This window comes from Triticum urartu, chromosome 6A (assembly GCF_056163025.1).
Source record: "Triticum urartu cultivar PI428250 chromosome 6A, HENAU_Tu73, whole genome shotgun sequence".
In the NCBI taxonomy this organism is placed as follows: Eukaryota; Viridiplantae; Streptophyta; class Magnoliopsida; order Poales; family Poaceae; genus Triticum; species Triticum urartu.
Window position 1 is genome coordinate 403,638,672 of NC_141878.1, and position 20,338 is coordinate 403,659,009.

Sequence of the window (20,338 nt, forward strand, 5' to 3'; positions counted from 1 at the left end):
TATTTCGAGAGAAACTCCTTCTCTAGAAAGGATCCAGTCTCAGCAATGAATATCTTGCCTTCGGATATGTGATAGAAGGTGTACCCAACATTTTCTTTTGGGTATCCTATGAAGACGCACTTCTCCGATTTGGGTCTGAGCTTATCAGGTTGAAACTTTTTCACACAAGCATCGCAACCCCAAACGTTAAGAAATGACAGCTTAGGTTTCTTGCTAAACCACAGTTCATACAATGTCGTCTCAACGGATTTAGATGGTGCCCTTTTTAATGTGAATGCAGCTGTCTCTAATGCATAACCCCAAAACGATAGTGGTAAATCGGTAAGAGACATCATAGATTGCACTATATCGAATAAAGTACGGTTACGACGTTCGGACACACCATTACACTGTGGTGTTCCAGGTGGCGTGAGTAGTGAAACTATTTCACATTGTTTTAACTGAAGGCCAAACTCGTAACTCAAATATTTTACTTCTGCAATCATATCGTAGAAACTTTTATTTTCTTGTTACGATGATTTTCCACTTCACTCTAAAATTCTTTAAACTTTTCAAATGTTTTAGACTTATGTTTCTTCAAGTAGATATACTCATATCTGCTCAAATCATCTGTGAAGATCAGAAAATAATGATACCTGCCGTGAGCCTCAATATTCATCGGACCACATACATCAGTTTGTATGATTTCCAACAAAGCTGTTGCTCGCTCCATTGTTTCAGAGAACGGAGTCTTAGTCATCTTGACCATGAGGCATGGTTCGCAAGCATCAACTGATTCATAATCAAGTGATTCCAAAAGCCCATCAGCATGGATTTTCTTCATGCGCTTTACACCAATATGACCTAAACGGCAGTGCCACAAATAAGTTGCACTATCATTATTAACTTTGCATCTTTTGGCTTCAATATTATGAAAATGTGTATCACCACAATCGAGATCCAACAAACCATTTTCATTGCGTGTACGACCATAGAAGGTTTTATTCATGTAAACAGAACAACAATTATTCTCTAACTTACATGAATAACCGTATTGCAATAAACATGATCCAATCATATTCATGCTCAACGCAAACACTAAATAACATTTAGTTTAGGTTTAACACTAATCCCGAAAGTATAGGGGGTGTGCGATGATGATCATATCAATCTTGGAACCATTTCCAATACACATCGTCACTTCACCCTTAACTAGTCTTTGTTCATTCTGCAACTCCCGTTTCGAGTTACTATTCTTAGCAACTGAACTAGTATCAAATACTGAGGGGTTGCTATAAACACTAGTAAAGTACACATCAATAACATGTATATCAAATATACCTATGTTCACTTTGCCATCCTTCTTATCCGCCAATTACTTGGGGTAGTTCCGCTTCCAGTGACCAGTTCCTTTGAAGTAGAAGTAGCATTCAGGCTTAGGTCCAGACTTGGGTTTTTTCACTTGAGCAGCAACTTGCTTGCCATTCTTCTTGAAGTTCCCCTTTCTTCCCTTTGTCCCTTTACTTGAAACTAGTGGTTTTGTTTACCATCAACACTTGATGCTTTTCTTGATTTCTACCTTCGTCGATTTCAGCATCACGAAGAGTTTGGGAATCATTTCCGTTATCCCTTGCATATTATAGTTCATCACGAAGTTCTACTAACTTGGTGATGGTGAGTAGAGAATTCTGTCAATCACTATTTTATCTGGAAGATTAACTCCCACTTGATTCAAGCGATTGTAGTACCCAGACAATCTAAGCACATGCTCACTGCTTGAGTTATTCTCCTCCATCTTTTAGCTATAGAACTTGTTGGAGACTTCATATCTCTCAACTCGGGTATTTGCTTGAAATATTAACTTCAACTCTTGGAACATCTCATATGGTCCATGACGTTCAAAATGTCTTTGAAGTCCCGATTCTAAGCCGTTTAAGCATGGTGCACTAAACTATCAAGTAGTCATCATATTGAGCTAGCCAAACGTTCATAACATCTGCATCTGCTCCCGCAATAGGTTTGTCACCTAGCGGTGCATCAGGGACATAATTCTTCTGTGCAGCAATGAGGATAAACCTCGGATCACGGATCCAATCCGCATCATTGCTACTAACATCTTTCAACTTAGTTTTCTCTAGGAACATATTAAAAATAAAATAGGGGAGCTAAATGTGAGCTATTGATCTACAACATAGATATGCTAATACTACCAGGACTAAGTTCATGATAAATTTAAGTTCAATTAATCATATTACTTAAGAACTCCCACTTAGATGGACATCCCTCTTAATCCTCTAAGTGATCACGTGATCCATATCAACTAAACCATGTATGATCATCACGTGAGATGGAGTAGTTTCAATGGTGAACATCACTATGTTGATCATATCTACTGTATGATTCACGCTCGACCTTTCGGTCTCAGTGTTCCGAGGCCATATCTGTTATATGCTAGGCTCGTCAAGTTTAACCTGAGTATTCCGCGTGTGCAACTGTTTTGCACCCGTTGTATTTGAACGTAGAGCCTATCACACCCGATCATCACGTGGTGTCTCAGCACCAAGAACTTTCACAACGGTGCATACTCAGGGAGAACACATATATCTTGATAATTTAGTGAGAGATCATCTTATAATGCTACCGTCAATCAAAGCAAGATAAGATGCATAAAAGATAAACATCACATGCAATCAATATATGTGATATGATATGGCCATCATCTTCTTGTGCTTGTGATCTCCATCTCCGAAGCATCGTCATGATCACCATCGCCACCGGCGCGACACCTTGATCTCCATCGTAGCATCGTTGTCGTCTCGCCAACTTATGCTTCTACGACTATCGCTACCGCTTAGTGATAAAGTAAAGCATTACAGGGCATTTGCATTGCATACAATAAAGCGACAACCATATGGATCATGCCAGTTGCCGATAACATGGTTACAAAACATGATCATCTCATACAATAAAATTTAGCATCATGCCTTGACCATATCACATCACAACATGCCCTACAAAAACAAGTTAGACGTCCTCTACTTTGTTGTTGCAAGTTTTATGTGGCTGCTACGGGCTGAGCAAGAACCGTTCTTACCTACGCATCAAAACCACAACAATAGTTTGTCAAGTTACTGTTGTTTTAACCTTCTCAAGGACCGGGCGTAGCCACACTCGGTTCAACTAAAGTTGGAGAAACTGACACCCGCTAGTCACCTGTGTGCATAGCACGGTGGTAAAACCAAGTCTCGCGTAAGCGTACGCGTAATGTCGGTCCGGGTTGCTTCATCCAACAATACCGCCGAACCAAAGTGTGACATGCTGGTAAGCAGTATGACATATATCCCCCACAACTCACTTGTGTTCTACTCGTGCATATTACATCAATGCATAATCCCAGGCTCGTATGCCACTGTTGGGGAACGTAGTGATTTCAAAAAAATCCTACGCACACGCAGGATCATGGTGATGCATAGCAACGAGAGGAGAGAGTGTTGTCTACGTACCCTCGTAGACCGTTCACGAAAGCGTTATATCAACGCGGTTGATGTAGTCGTACGTCTTCACGATCCGACCGATCCAAGTACCGAAAGCACGGGACCTCCGAGTTCTGCACATGTTCGGCTCAGTGACGTCCTCGCCTTCTCGATCCAGCAAGAGGGGCGAAGTAGTAGATGAGTTCTGGCAGCACGACGGCGTGGTGACGGTGTTGGTGAAGAACAATATCCGCAGGGCTTTGCCTAAGCACTACGAAAACTATGACGGAGGATAAACTAGAGGGGACGGGGTTGCCGGCACACGGCTTGGTGTTTCTTGATGTGTCTTTGGTGCTAGCCCTGCCCCTCTATTTATATATTGAACCCTGGGGTCAAAACTTGGAGCAAAAGCCTCCTCAAAGTCGGTTTTGCCCGAAAGGCAAGAGTCCCACTCGGACTCCAGGACCAAATGCCACAATCCTTGGTGTCTGGCCCAGACGCCATGGGCCTCGGCATCTGGCCCAGGGCCAGACGCCAGGGTCTCCGGCGTTTGGCCCCCTGGCCTCCGCAAAACTCCTTTTGCACCGACTTATAGCCCCGTGGGCCTGACCCCTTGGCCTAACCATATCATCCAATATATGAATCTTTACCTCCGGACCATTCCGAAGCTCCTCGTCATGTCCGTGATCTCATCCGGGACTCCGAACAACATTCGGTCACCAACATACATAACTCATATAATACTATATCATCAACGAACATTAAGCGTGCGGACCCTACGGGTTCGAGAACTATGTAGACATGACCGAGACACTTCTCTGGTCAATAACCAATAGCGGAACCTGGATGCCCATATTGGCTCCTACATATTCTACGAAGATCTTTATCGGTCAAACCGCATAACAACATACGTTTGTTCCCTTTGTCATCGGTATGTTATTTGCCCGAGATTCGATCGTCGGTATCTCAATACCTAGTTCAATCTCGTTAACGGCAAGTCTCTTTACTTGTTCCATAATACATCATCCCGCAACTAACTCATTAGTTACAATGCTTGCAAGGTTTATAGTGATGTGCATTACCGAGTGGGCCCAGAGATACCTCTCCGACAATCGGAGTGACAAATCCTAATCTCGAAATACGCCAACCCAACAAGAACCTTTGGAGACACATGTAGAGCACCTTTATAATCACCTAGTTATGTTGTGACGTTTGGTAGCACATAAAGTGTTCCTTCGGTAAACGGGAGTTGCATAATCTCATAGTCATAGGAACATGTATAAGTCATGAAGAAAGCAATAGCAACAAACTAAACGATCAAGTGCTAAGCTAACGGAATGGGTCAAGTCAATCACATCATTCTCCTAATGATTTGATCCCGTTAATCAAATGACAACTCATGTCTATGGTTAGGAAACATAACCATCTTTGACCAACGAGCTAGTCAAGTAGAGGCATACTAGTGACACTATGTTTGTCTATGTATTCATACATGTATCATGTTTCCGGTTAATACAATTCTAGCATGAATAATAAACATTTATCATGAAATAAGGAAATAAATAATAACTTTATTATTGCCTCTAGGGAATATTTCCTTCATCAAAGGCCACGATTCAAATGATGAAGAAGTTGTTGGCATCATGAGGAATCTGCTATTCAATATCATACATGGCATTCCTATCAACTACCATGATTTCTTCATGAGGACTCTGGCAAATGTTGCCCTCTCTCCGTTTGAGTTTGAAGCCTTACGCTCCCTGGATTATGAGATTCCTCAGAACTAGGTCTTCAGTCAACTACAAGGTTGATTTTCAGAATCATGTCAGTTACCTGCCCCGAATAGAAGTCCTCAAGAGGACATTTTCCTCATCTGATGAAAAGTGCAAGGCTACTGCAATTATTGATGAAGGCATTCGTCCATTGGATGATCAGTTTCGCAAAGCTGCATCTTACTCCACCAATGATGATTCTGCTACTCATGATTCTGCCGCTAATGTATCAAAGCCAAATCCTCAAGTCACAGCTCCCAGGGTGATGACTGACCGTGAGCTTCTTCTTAGTCTTCTCCAGAAGGTGGATCGAAACCACAAATGGGTTAAGCATCAGTTTGGTTCAATTCTTCACAACATGACTGCTACACACAATGCAGTGAAGAAGAACCATTACTACCTCCATGAAGTCTGCGGTCGCACTTGGGCTGTTTTGTCACATCTGTATGGTGAAGATAATCTGAAGCAAATGGGTTTCAAGCAGGACTTTGAATGGTCTCAGCCGCCACCGGCGAAGAAATTCGAGAAGACTAAAGTTCCTTCCTTGGTGGCCAGCTCATATTCTTCATCACGCGAAACCGATGAGCATGAAGACTTGGATGACACTGCGGTAGGCCCTACAACAACAAACGACCCCAACAACGCGCGCGCTCCTCCATCAACTTGATATTCTTCAGGGGCGTTAGTCATCATTTTCGATCTTGGTCAGTCGATGACAAAGGGGGAGAAATTTGAGTTAGTCTTCAAGCGGGTCTATCTATATGGGCGTTTTTTTCTAAGTTACAACTCTTGTTCTTTTGAAGACTTTGTTGCATCGAGTTGTAAACTTAAACCCGATGGTGGTCTGATACTTTTGATGTGTTCTTCTGCATGCTTATTCCTCATATATGTTAATGCACACATGCTCAATTACATCAGTCACCATATTTCATCATGCATTTCAAATTCTTCATATTAATGTGTGTATGGATTACAAGATATAGGGGGGGTCTCCATGATCCTACTCTTCAAAGTGTGCATTGCTTCAAAAGCTAATTCCTCACTATGCACACCTTCAGGGGGGGTTCTTCTATATCTTGCAATCAAATTCCTCAATATCAGTATTTACACATCATATGTTTATCCCCGTTGAAAACTTAACCTATATTGTCATCAATCACCAAAAAGGGGGAGATTGTAAGTGCATCGAGTGCCCCTTAGTGATTTTGGTGTATTGAAGACTTATAGGTTAAGGGACTGATGTGTTTGTGAGTGTACACAGGTCTATAAGTCTATGAGGAGTTTGATATTTACAGATAAAGTCGACCCCTATGAAGTTCTTCGACTGAAGACTCTGGATTTCTGAAGACTTTCTGAAGACTTTGAAAGTGAAGAAATTGGTGTGATCCTGAAGACTTTGTATTCATTCGAGGAACATGAAGCGTGAAGACTTTTGTTTTCGAAGTTTCTTTTTCTCTTTCTTGAGTCATAGGAAACATCGTACTGTTAAAGGGGGTCGAGGAAATACTAAGGAAAAATTTCCAAGTGATGCTCAACTCAAATCCTACATCTACCAATCCCTTCGAGTGAAGCCATTGGAAATCTCATACAGTTCAGTCAAATTTCTTCAGTGACAGAGACGAAGTTCTTCTGGTCTCTGAGGAATTTGTTCTGACTGAGGAGTTAGGAATTCGCCAGTGCGGATTGCAGACATAGTGAGGAACATGATAGCCCTGAGGAATTTGATACTCAAAATTCCAACCGTTGTTGTGCTATGCGCCAGCTATCCCAAAATATCTACCCACCTAACGGTCATATCATTGAAGGGCATTTATGTCTTATCATGTCGGGCTACTCCCTAGGCTATAAATAGCCGCCCCCTACAATCACTAGCTGGTTGGTTGCTCCGAGAGAAACTGACACTTGTCATTTGAGAGCATCCCATCCTCCGAGGACTTTGAGTGAAAATAATCAAGTGAGGAAAACCCAAACCCAAACACCTACAAACCCAAAGTGATTGAGCATCACTGAAGGGATTGATCCTGCGTGGATCTGACGCTTGTTACCTTTGAAGACTGTGCATCTTACAGACGGTTAGGCGTCATGGTTTAGAGCATTCAAGAGGAAATTGTGGATCGCCAAGTGACCGAGTCTGTGAAGGTTTGGAAGTCACCTGAAGACTTACCACGAGTGATTGGGCGAGGTCTGTGTGACCTTAGCTCAAGGGGAATACGGTGAGGACTAAGTTTCCTGAGCTGCGTGTTCAGGGCTGGGTGTCCGGGACTGTGTGTCCTTAGGTTTAAATACCTAGCCGCCCTAACCAGACGTACAACTGTCACAGCAGTTGGAACTGGTCTACCAACTCATTATCTTCACCGAGCTAACTGGTTCCAATTCCTCAACCCTTTTATTTCCTCATCTCTCAGGAATTTCCTTACCAGCAAATTCCTTAGTGAAGAATTCATAAAAATCGCCTATTCACCCTCCTCTAGTCGATATAACGCACTTTCACCTCGCCGGCCGCTCCTCCACGCGGGTAATGGTAGGTGCTAGTCCCTGCGCGGGCGGCTTGCATGCGCACTCCGGAATCGAAGGCGCGTGCCGCCTGCCGCGAGAGGCAACGGGCAAGGAAGAGGGAAGCGGCGGAGCGGTCTCGGTCTGTGCGTCGTCGCTGCGGGATGCCTCCTCGCATGGGTCTGCCGTTGGTCGCTCACGACGGCGGAGACGGACGCTCACCGCCTTCGGTGGAAGAACGCAACGGTCCTCCGGCTAACTGTAGAGCAGTCGGAGCAGGAGGCGAAGAAGGCAACGGCGGAGGCAGCTCGGCTCGCCAAGCTGAAGCGGTAGCAAGACAAGGTCGTCCGCCGGACGAAGGGGTTGATCGTCCTATCCTCCTCCTCCTCCTCTGATGACGACAGCTCCACCTCCAAGGACGACGACCTAGATCCTCCACCAGCCGCGGACGCCTACAACTGTACCGACGACCGGAAGGGCAAAGGTTCGATGCGGAAGTGGTGATCCCGCACCCCTCTTATGTTTATATCATTTTTAGTTGTTGGTGTTTAAGAACTTGTCCGGCGACGGACTCAGATGATCTTTTGGATGATGTCAAGCTCATTTAATGTCTATTTAGAGCTGATTTTGTAGTCCGTTTGCACCCGATTTTGTTGTCCGTTTGCACCCGATTTTGTTGCCCATTGTTTGATCACGTAAAGTAGCTCACGTTGCAAGTATAGTATGGATATAGGGTGCCGGATATGAGATATGCAGATATAAAGAATGAAATATGAGGCGTGTCTGGTCAGTGCCCCCGGACGCGTCCACGGGCATTGAAGGGGCCGAATTAGCTCATCACTGTTGTAAATGCTCTTACTGAGCATCTTCAGCAGCTCCACTTTCCTCAATAATTTTGGTTTACTAAAGGGAGTTGGGCAAGAAAAACTGGCAAGTCTTCCGATTCACCCAATACTGCCATGTCAGTGCGCTGCCACAAACCGCCAGACCACCATTTTTTTTTGACAGAAAGACTGTAAGAGAACCCCCTACAGTATAATTGGTGCAACAAACCTAAATTGCAAGTACCATGCCTTAAACCAGGGTGGGTGGGAAGACATCAGCCCCTTTCCACCACTAGGCTATGCCTTAGTCTGCCCGCCAGACCACCATTGCTGGTTGAATGATAAGTGGGTCTTATATGTCATACTCCCTCTGTCCCAAAATAAATGTCTCAACTTTATACTAACTTCTGTATAAAACTGTACTAAGGTTGAGACATTTATTTTAGGATGGAGAGAGTATTAGTTAGTGAGGTCAGTTTATTGAGGATCTGCTAGAGCATTCATCCCAATAACTAAAAAAGTGTTATTGTATAGCCCCAATAAGGGCAAGTTCTTTTGCTCGACTCCCATAATTGAATCCCTCCCAACTTCGCCCAGAATCTTCAACTCTTGTTCGTCTGACAATCCTAACTAGTTAGACCCAAATTGAATCCCTCCCAACTTTGCCCAGAATCTTCAACCCTTGTTCGTCTGACAATCCTAGCTAGTTAGACCCAGCTTCTCCCAGAATCTTCAACCCTCATTCATTTGACAATCCTAACTAGTTAGACCCCAGCTTCTCCCAGAATTTTCAACCCTCGTCGTTTGACAATTCTAGCTGGTTATAGGGTCTAAATAGGCAGGATTGTCAAAAACAAAATGAGGGTTAAAGATTTTGAGAGAAGTTGGAAAGGGGTCAAAGATTCTGAGAGAATCAAACACAAGAATTAGCCCTAAGTGGTTTGGATGCTCTAAAGTTCCATTCAATTAAGAAGACAAAATCCCCTAAAAAACAGCACCTTTGATCTCTGTTGTATGTATGATTCTCTCAAATCCCAATGCAGCAAAAGGAAAATTCTAGCGCCAATGTGTATCTACCAGGCCCAACACAACAATAGATGTAAACATGAAACACGTACTGATGTTGCACCTTTTTGAAACGAAAATGAAGGGAGACAGGAATCCCAGTGCTTTTCAAAATAATCAAGCAATGGGTGATATCAACCATTTCCATAGCTTCCACTTGCACCTGATAGTTCCATCGGATCTCTTTGTTATTACAGCTTATTCCACATGGAGCCCCTTGACGGGCGCCCATGACATCTCGAGCCGACAGCACTACCACTCCAGAATACAAAGCGAGAAGCCAAACGGAAAGGCAAGAACAAAAAAGGCTGCCACGCCAGATTGCTCGGCAGCTGGTGAATGGGATCTATCAGACCAATGCACAAAATGGACATCTTCGGGCCTTCCGCTTGCAGTTGCATCTCGTGGCTAGGTTTGATTGAACCAGCGGTCCACCGCATTGTTCATGTGCCCGTTTCCATGGGTACCCACGCCATTAGGTGCTATGGAGGACGTGTGGATCAATGAGGAAGGCGGCCCAACAGCCATCGAAGACGAGGGGAACAAGCCAGGGACGCTCAAGAGATGGCTGCTGCCTTTCCTTTGCCTGATTGTATGGATCTGTCTCAAACTCTGCTCGTGGATGTTTGCAAGGGTCTCAAGCTCCTCCAGTGACAAAGCTTCCACGCCGACACCATACAGTGGGGCATGCCGAGCCATCTCTTCTTGAAGTGATGTTTCCAGAGTACGAATATATTGCTGCAATAACAAGATACAATAGTAAATACAACATGCAGTAATGTTTTGATGCAAAATTTCTAATATATAAATAGTGACGATATAGGTGTTCAGTTTGGTGCCCTAAGTTTGCTGCGTTAACTTCGGCACGCCACACTTCCTTAGTTGGTGTTTGGCTCACTAGTTATTACTGCATCTGTCCATATCACATATCAGGGTCCCAACAATTTTGTAAACATGCAAACTATAGGTAAAACTTATCAGAAACGGAAAATAAATAATTTAAAACATTGTAAACTGGCACCCCGGAAAAAGTAGAGCTCCCAATTTGATCTATGCATGGATACAATTCAAAATTCCAAGACGATTACACCTTAAAAATGGCTTTACGTGTTACTTATTCTACCCTTGCCTACTTTGTTTTATGGCAGTATCATAGTAGGGCCACCCAGTTTTATCTATGCATGGTTACAATTTAAATTTAAAGATGATTACTTTCCAACAATGGTTTCACATGTTACTTATTCTATCCTCGTCTACCTTGTTTTTATGACAGTATCATAGGAAAATCAACTCCATTGTGCGTATTTTTTTTTCTACCAGAACACTGTAATGATATTTCATAGCTTAGCTCAAAAGTATATCTCTGGAACATTGGAGAATATGAAATTATCTATTTTTGAAACTAGCAAGGTCGCGAACCTGGCAAACTTGCAATTTTGACTCCATTCCATCAATGTAAGCTTCGCAGCGAGAAATTTGATCTTCTTTTTCTTTCTTTTCTCCCTCGGTTTGTCCAACTTCATGTGTCAGCCTCCTTACTTCAGCCTCAAGTGATTTTCTAATCTCTTCGCGAGCCTGTGTTTCAGCTGCATGTCGTTTTAATTCATCATCAAATTGTTTCCTTGAAGCTTCAGCATTCTTCAGCCTCTCTGCCAATGTATTCTTCTCAGTAGTTACTTTCTGCAGCATACAAGATGGATGCAAACCGTAAAACATCAATGTTGTCTTTCTCACTGAAATTTCCAATGGTATCACAAGGCAAATTCTAACAGTTAACAGTAATACCAAAACATACCAACATGACTTGCTTCATATGATCTTGAAATAAGAAACACACCCTTGAAATCTATGAATAAATCTACTAGCATTTTGCCAGTGTGAGTTAATCAACAAGGCATGCATTTTAGGAAATCTTAGCACTTATGGCACTGCTTAAAGGGTGTGTTTGTAGGAAAAATATGTATTGTATGTTTTTGACAGTAACTCTTACCTTTATTTCTTCGCGTTTCCGTGCTTTAAACTGTGATAGTTGTGTCTCTGCTTCACTAACACGATCATGAAGATTCTTCCTATCAGCAGATAGCTTTGCAATTTGCTCGTCTTTCTCTGATCGCACCCATTCCATCTGATTCTCAATCTCCCGCATCTGCCTGGAGAGTTCCTTCTTCTCCCGAATATAACGATCCTTCTCGGCTTTTAGTTCAGACTACAACAATTAAAAAATAAACAAAGTGTTAAGCTGAGAAACAAACAAGAAAGGCAGGTCAACAGCTGAATCACAACAAAGAAATACCCTTAGATGTCCTGTAGTTGCCTCAGACTCAGTTAGTCGTTGGGCTAATGCAGCTTTTTCATTGGTAAATTTAGTTTGCTCCATGTCCATCTCCTCCCTCAAACGAATATTCTCATCCTCAGTAGCACATATTTGGTGCCAAAGATTAGCACGATCGGCCTGAGCAACTTCAGCAGCTTCACGCATCATGTTTAGAACAGGTCTAGCAATTCCAAACTCCTCCTTAACAAGAAATACCAAGACATCCATATCTATGTCAACTTCTCGGCAGTTATCTGAGGTATTTGTTGCCCGGTCAACAAGGCCCTTCAGAAATCTGCATCTATAATGATCCTCGGCATAGATCTTAAACATGATGGCATAAAGCATCCGCACGAAGTCTTGGACCCTCGCTGAGGTAGATAGAGACAATACCTCACCAAGTGCAAGGACTGAAGTGAAATCACCTTCTTGGATGGGCGAGGGTTCAAACTGCCCATCTAATAAAACTTGTTTGCTCTGTAAATCATACACGACAGCCCCAGACTTTGAACTTAACTTGTGAGAATGCCGTCTTTCCAACACCATGGCTACTAACTGCAGCCCAAAGGCCCCTTGCAATAAAGCCCTTTCAAAAACCCGTGCAACTTCCACAAATAATCCAGGTACTGATAACATTTCTATGAGTACAAAAACATCTGATAGATGATTGCTTCCATGTACAGCTTGCTCTTGCCAAGAAGGCATCCCTTCAGCTGAAAGCCCATCTTTACTACAAGTACTAGAAGGCGTGGAGAGACAACTGTTATCAGGTTCAGGCTCAGAATCAATATCCTTCAATAATGCTTCAGCTACATCTGGCCAGTTATGCACCGTTTTAGACAAAAACTCAAGCACACACGGTGGAACATCAGCACCCAAACGTTTTAATCTCCATCGAACAGCTCTAACCTTTGGGGAGGGAAAAAGGTAAGTGCACTTAGTAGTAGTAATATGAAAAGATTATACAAGTATAGAGAAAGTAACAAGAGATTTATCGATGGTAAACATACAGCTTGAGGAATATGCTGGCACTGTGATGCCGCCTTGAGAACATATGAAATGGCTGCTACAAGAGGCTCATCATTTGAATCAGACAACAATTCAAGTGCATGAAAAGATACTCGTTTCCAGACATCAGCATCAAATTCTAACTCGGATAAGGCACCAAAAACCTGCCATGATGGGAAAAAAGAAATCAAAGTAGATATCAGACTCACTTGTGTATATTACTAGCCTGCTATATCATGAATGATGGCTATCTTCACAAATATAGAGACATTAAGGTCACAAATATAGAGACATGAGCGTCATAATATTCAGGCAATTCAGACATCTGTTCACCCAAGAAGTTATGGTTGTTATGTTTCTTTGCAAAAATGAAATTAGGCACCCAAAAAAAGTAAGATTAGTTCAAAGCGCCAAACTTACCGGTAACCTCAGTGATGGCTCAGCATCTGCCTTTTCAAGATGATCTAAAAGGGCACAAGAAGCAAGTGAGTGTTCAGACCCATCAACCAACTTTGGTACAAGGGCGATGAAATCAGGTTGAAGCTTCTTTGGAGCTTTCTCTAGTACAAGTGCAATTTTCTGGACAGACTTAGGCCGCTTTCTTGGTTCAGGGCATCCATGTGGAACAGCACAGTCTAGTGCCTTCAATGAATTAACAATCAGTCCTAACAGTTCCTCTGACTGGTCTGGCCATTTTGTCTGAAAAAAAAACAGCAGGTTAGCATACTTGGTAAAATAAAATATGAAAATGAGGATGAATATGATAGGACCCTCAAATCATACCCCAGAAGCTTGATCAGAACTTTCATCCCCTGGCAGATCGATGGCAGGTGTCTCTGGAGGACAACTGGACTGTTCTAGAATCTTGACAGGCATCTCATTTGCATTTAGCTCTGCATTTTCTAATCCAAGATTACGCCCAAAATTAACAGTATCAGATTCAGCCGTTTCATACTGATTTCTGCATGCACATTCTGTTTGTTCGCCTTCCACAATGAGCTCTGATGGAGAGCTAGCCCCATTTGAATCAGGAGCAGTTTTAGAGCTTGAGGAGGAGGAGCCATATGATGATCTTTCATCTGAAGGTTGGCAGCACTCAACCATTATATCTAAAAGCAAATCAATTATAGCTTGCTTTAAGACGCTAACACCCATCAACAAATTTATGAGACTTGTGGAGCTTGAATCACACTTTGAGGAATCTTTCTTTCCACCACCCTTGGTGGACACTTTGGCAGGAAGAAGCATGCGCTTCACTTTTGCTGGGTTATCCAGATAAACACGCAGGCCAGTAAGAAATCCAGCAATCGCACTAGCATCCGTCAAAATTTTCTCTCTCAAGGTAACCTGCGGCTGAGTATAGTTGTCTCCATATGTAAGTGAAAATCCAGCTCTTGAGAGGAGGTTCCGGAACATATCTTCCTCATCACCACTCATGTCATCACTGTCTTCAGACTCGATAAGTTCATCAGGATCTGTTGACAACTCATCCTGGTCATCATCTGAGGCAAATACCTGCCAGATAAGTTAATTGGGAATTACTATATACAAACCATAATTCTCACAGATAAATGTTATCCTATCTACCATAACTTCTTTTAGAAGTAAAAAGGAGGCAAACGTCATGTACTCATCATTCACTGATAATTCAGACAGCATATTTCTGAACTGAACCTAAAAATATATAGAGAGAATACCCCATTGCTTGAGTAAAATACTGGATAGAAATGGACATCAAGATGGAAGATGGCCAGATATGACACATACATTGTTATAGACCATAGTTAGGACTTATAAAAGCAAAATCAAGAACATTTTGCATGTTTAGCCTTGTTATCGTCAATGGACTACACACAAAATATCCACTTAAGGTTCTTGGGTTAGTTGATGAAAAGATATGCACGTATGAGAGCTAACTTATCTCTAACAGTAATCTGATCAGTGTTACAATTTATCATGTACAACAAACTGGAGTGCTTGTAAGAAAAACATTTGTCAGCTGTACTGTTAAAGTTGGCATGTACTTGCAGCTAATGAATTACAAGTCTGTAACGATACTTGCTAAATCATAAAGCGCTAGTCTCGAAAGTTCATAAAATTTGCAGAGTAATCTAAGTATTGCATTCCACAGTTTAACAGTACCTTGAAGTACTCAAATTGCAGATTCGCCAGGCTTAAAATTAATCAGTGATTGGTATGACCAGTTTATTAAATGCTAAATATTGCAATCAAGATCTAATTAGAAGTGGCCTACATCCTGGTCAAATAAGAGTACCCTAGGACTTCTCATTCTTAATTATTTCTCCTTGTGTACCTTCATACACGATATAACATATGCTGCACAACTACATTCAAGCTGAACTTTTGGTTATTACAACTACAGCCTTTTTGCATGCCCTGCCACACCAAAGCAGTTTAGAGAACGCCCTAGAACCTAGCAGAAGAAGCACAAATAGACAGGCCCAATGAAAGATTAGCAAACCTAACCGCACCTCGAGATCAGAGAAGTCAAACCATGGACAGCAGTCTATGATTTCACAAACGAAGACAATAGTGTCCCGGACAAGAAAGCCAGCTTCAGGATCCAGAATGTCTGAAACCTTCATAAACTGGAGAACTGAATTGTTCCATGTTTTTGTGCAAATTGAAGATTCTTTGCACACGGTTTTCAAAGAGTTCTTCTGGTTGAGTATAGCCATCTTATAATGTACCCAAAAGTTCTTATCAGGATCAACCCCAGATGACTGATCACTCTCCAGATATATGCACATTGTATCAAATGACTCATATACACCTGCAGGTTGTGTTATGTAAGCACAAAATATGAAAATACAAAAGAAACTATACAGTACAAGACTGAATAGTAAGTAAACTTCGTTTACCTATCCGCAGCTCACAGCCACCAGCCTGAAAATATTTACTGAAAATTTTTCTTGTCTCCATAATCTCCTTAAAGGACAAGAAATTTTCTACCTTCCACGTAAATGACGGATGTTTTGGTAAAGTATCAATCTGATATCCAGAACTTGAACTGCATATTTCAGAATCTTCGTCACTAAGCTCTTGCATAGTTGCAGTTTCCTTCAGAATGAGAACCTCTGCAGAGAACACAACAGTGTCCTGTACAAGAAAACCAGCATCCTGGTCGAAGAGGCTAGTTAATGTCAGAAATTCACGCCAACCCCAATCCTTTGCTGACTTAGAGTAACGATTTTGAGACTCTTTCATGATTGACTTCTCCTCCCCTTTCTGATTGATAACAGACAATCTATGGCTCACAAAGCAGGTCCATTCACTCGTAGTATTTCGGGGATCTGTCACTTCCAGAAACACTGAGAGGTGGCATGGTGGTTGAGACTGCCCTGATTGTAGCAACATTAAGAGAACCAACTGATGAAGTCAGTACGTACATTCTGATAGTGCAGTTACCTAATTTAAAAAGTAACAATACTGATAGCTAACTGAAAGGAAACTAGCAGTGATTTGATTGCAATGAGACCATAAGTTCACAAGGATAAATAAGTAAGGTGCTGAAATATGTGGAAGATAAATTAGATAAATGGCAATTCATTCAGAAGGATAAATAAGTAGGTGACTGAAATATGTGGCATGTAAATAAAAAACGGCAATTCAAAATCTACCTACATATGTATACAGTGTCGTTTAAGAAATTGTGATGCAGAGGCTGAACCAACAAACACTCCAAACTTAACAACAACTCACCGGTAAACCCAGGTTGCACTCAAAATGTCAAATGATTTTATTACTGCTGTTCGATATACTTATAATTCTTTTATGATCAACTCATAGAATAAATGAACTTCATTATGTAGCCTCTAGGCAAGATATATTCATCTCACTCATGATTTAACAGCTGAAGTTAATTCACTGTGGTTGCTACTATTGGGGGGAAGTGCGTAGAACAGTCTGAAATTTTCACAGGTTTACAGAAAGTGGATGGACATCATGCAAGCATGGACCTTGGATGGTCAAGATGAGAAATAATTACTCCCGGCAAGTGGTTGTACCCGCAACCTACTTGTTGGTTGAGGCACCTCAGAGAAAACCATGAAAGAATAAACATGGATGTAGAGCATGCTATAATATGTGGACCAACAAGAGCATGCTATAATATCTGCAGCCTCTTGTTGGTTGACTACCATCCAGAGTTGTAACCGCCTCCTAGGAGGATTGTAACTATTAATCCCCCCTTTTCAATACAATGAAACGCAAGCTCTTTTGCGTTTTCTCGAAAAACAAGGCACGTCAACCAACAAGAGGCTGCAGATGCAAGCACTTGCGCCAAATCTGCTGTGAAAAGAAAAACAAGTGTGGAGGGTCTAAAATGACAACTAATTTAGTACACATTTTGTCTTCTGTGCAGGATACAATGGGCTAAAAAATTGCAGTTGCACAGATCATCCAAAATGTATATCCTTATTTAGATATTTTTATAACATGGAAGTTGATTTTTCGATAGCGATCAGATGGATTTGTTATCAATTTAGTAGTGTTCCATGAGTCATGGCATATTGTTCTGGAAGAGGTAAGGTAACAGGCTAACAGCTATTTAACAAAACAAATATCCAAGCGCATGTTATTCACAAGGTTGGCTGTCAATCAGAGCAAATAGTGATAGACCATATCAAACAGGGATAACTGACACAATAATTGCAAGAAATGAACAAAATGGGGTTGTGCCTCTTTCATAGGCAATGATTCAAATTTCTAAAAAAGGTGATCAAAGCCACACCACTGAATCTATTGAGTGATACAAGCTAGTAGCTATATTATCTAAATAAAATCACAAACATGAATTTTCTGGTGAATTTCCATTTACTGAATGCAAAATTGCAACTCGGAACGGGTCAAAATCTAGTGGATTCTCAATGTTGCAAATGGTTAAGAAACTTCAGCCCATTTAGCAAGTGACAGTTCTGATCAAATCATATAGGCATAAAAATTCTAGGTTTGGTCATCACGTTTTTAGCAGTATATGTCAGCAAACTTCATAGAGTTGATGTTGAAACTACCAGATGAATCTTGAGAAGGCATTTTTCCAAATACTTACCCCGTGGATAAACAATAAGGCGGCAGTCGCGATTCCCGACCTGAAATCGTCTGCTCTTGATGCACAAACCAGTGATCTTCCTCTTCTTGAGCAGCTCCTTCAATCTTGTGAAGTTTTCGATCCTCCACACAAACTTCCCAAAGTGCCCATCCGACTTTCTAGTCCCAGATCGTCCACCCCCAGCACCACTAATGCCCGCCACCGGTGGTAAGCTACGAGTGAATGAGTTAGACTCCTTGATCACATGCACCGAGGCATTAAACACCACAGCCCCATCAAACAGGTAACCCCCATCGGCAGCCAAAAACTCATCCATCTTCAGGTAATCCCCCCATCCAAGGCTGGCACTGTCTGCTCCAAACCGCCCATATGAGTCCCTATGAATGTGGCTCCCCCCAGGCTTCTGATTAAGGATTGAAACACGGAAAAGACACCAGCAACCACGGTCAGCATCAGGCACGCCACTCCCTGCACTAGTTGCCGCCAATGCTGACGCAGATGACGCCGAGGTTGCCTGAACCACGGGCTCCTTGCCCTCGAGGCACACCGATAAATGTTCTGCACCAGATACATTACTCTGGTAGACACTAATCCGGAGTCCACAGTCACTCCCACCAGCAGCGGCGGCAGCAGGGAAGAATGCGGGGCTCATGATCTTTTGTGTGCGGATCATCTCCCGGAACAGGCTGAAGTTGAACACCTTCCAGGTGAAACGGCCGTCGGCCTCGGAGAAGGAGGCGGTCTCCGATAGCACCGAAATGTCGGCTGCAATGACAAGGGAATCGTGGGGCGGCAGGAGGAAGGAGGCGGCGGCGGATGGAGCGAAGTCGCACCAGCCGTGCGAACGTTTCTTAGAGGAGAAACGGTGCCAGGAATCGCGCGCCAGGGACTTGGAGTTATCGGAGGGGTGGACGACGGAGAGGCGGTAGCTGAGGAAGCAATCCCATTTGGAGGATGTGGTGGTGGTGGTGGAGGAGGAGGAGGAGGATGGGGTTTTGGGGTCGAGGACCTGGAGGTAGAGGGATAGGTATCCCGGGAGGGACTGGGTGTCGCCGCGCGGGTAGAGGAGAAGGCGGCAGTCGAAGCCGCCGACCTCGAAGTAGCGGCTGTAGAAGGTGCGGGCGCGGGTGCGGGGGAAGTCCGGGAGGGTCCATCGGCAGGAGGCGGAGGCGTCGCCGCGGCGCTCGACCGAGAAAGTGGCCGAGGCGGGGTCGGAGTGCGATGGCGAGGGATCGTCGGTGGCCGGCGCCGCCGCGGGAGGCGACACAGTGGTGGGCTTCATGGATTGGGGATTTTTCGTTTGTTTTCTCGAGATGTTTTTTTCTGGGGGCGATGGTTTTGGTTTCCTTGGTCTCTCACGAAGGCACGGCCGCAGCGAAGCCGCAGGGGAGGTGAGGAGGAGGAGTGTCCTTCCAGTTGGTTTTCTAGCCTTTTCCATTTCTTATATCGTTTGTCTCAAAAAAAATACTTATATCATTTTTTATCAAAAAAGATTTCCCCGCTTTGTATTCCAAAGCACCAATACCGATCACAGAGCAAACACTGGGGCGAGCAGCACAACAAGCCAAAGAAAAAGAAGAAGAAACAATGCCAACACCGGCAGCTCGACAAAGCGCGAATGACCCACTACCGTTGCGCCCTCCGAAATCTACCCACCACGATCTTAGGCTCCGATCCACCGCGTACCAGGCAGCACTCCAGGAAGGAATGTGACGCCGATGACGCTGCTGCCCGGACATGTCCTAGGGTTTCCCCCGGCACGCGGAGGGTAGAGGAGGATGAAGACCACCGACACCCTCAAGGGAGGAATGGTGGCACCCGCAGGCGTCACCGCATCGGAGCCGGAAGACACGGCAAGGATTTCTCCCGACTCCAAACCCCACCGCCCAACCGGATCGGAGCCAACCGGCCAGCTCGCCGCCCACCAGCATGCGCCACCGCGGTCGCAACGCCACCCACACCGTCTCACTGAGATCACCACCACGAGGCCAAGAGAACGAGGAGAGGAGGCGTTGGTCGACGGGAGCAGCAGCGCCGTAGCCGTACGGGAGGGAACCACCTCCTCCGCCGTCGTGCAGGAGGCTTGTGCCTCCGGCCCCATCGCGGACGCCGTCCGGACGCAGCAGGAGGGCATACCAGGCCACCCCTGGCCCGGCCAGGCCCGAATCGGGCCCGCTAAGTCCCGTCGGCCACGCTGCAGCAGGGTGGCACCAGCACCGCCAGACCCCAACGCCCATCGCTGCTCCCCCGCCTCCTGAAAGCCACGCCGCCGACCCGCCCGAACCCAGATGGGCCCGAAGGGCCCAGATCTGGGCCGAGCGGGCGTCGCCTGGCCGCCC

The 20,338-nt window shown here is 43.9% G+C and overlaps 1 protein-coding gene across 1 annotated transcript; it reads right to left on the reverse strand.

Moving 5' to 3' along the window:
* Positions 1-9,671: 9,671 nt before the first annotated feature.
* On the reverse strand, positions 9,672-19,375 carry LOC125513623 (TRAF-like family protein). Its single transcript, XM_048678785.2, has 10 exons — positions 18,000-19,375; positions 15,811-16,290; positions 15,421-15,722; positions 13,712-14,443; positions 13,349-13,627; positions 12,931-13,092; positions 11,900-12,829; positions 11,597-11,812; positions 11,026-11,286; positions 9,672-10,344 (listed from the first exon to the last, which is right to left on the reverse strand). Exons 1-10 carry the CDS (start codon positions 19,279-19,281, stop codon positions 10,015-10,017), a joined length of 4,974 nt encoding a protein of 1,657 aa, XP_048534742.2. The 5' UTR covers positions 19,282-19,375; the 3' UTR covers positions 9,672-10,014.
* Positions 19,376-20,338: the final 963 nt, after the last annotated feature.

What these genes read in the sequence shown, in the direction of transcription:
- LOC125513623 (XM_048678785.2), bottom strand. Translation starts at nt 19,281, where the DNA reads ATGAAGCCCACCACTGTGTCGCCTCCCGCGGCGGCGCCGGCCACCGAC. An exon ending in TGGCTGTGAGCTGCGGATAG is followed by an intron (nt 15,723 to 15,810) that starts GTAAACGAAGTT and finishes CACAACCTGCAG; the next exon opens with GTGTATATGAGTCATTTGAT. An exon ending in CAACTACAGGACATCTAAGG is followed by an intron (nt 11,813 to 11,899) that starts GTATTTCTTTGT and finishes TAATTGTTGTAG; the next exon opens with TCTGAACTAAAAGCCGAGAA.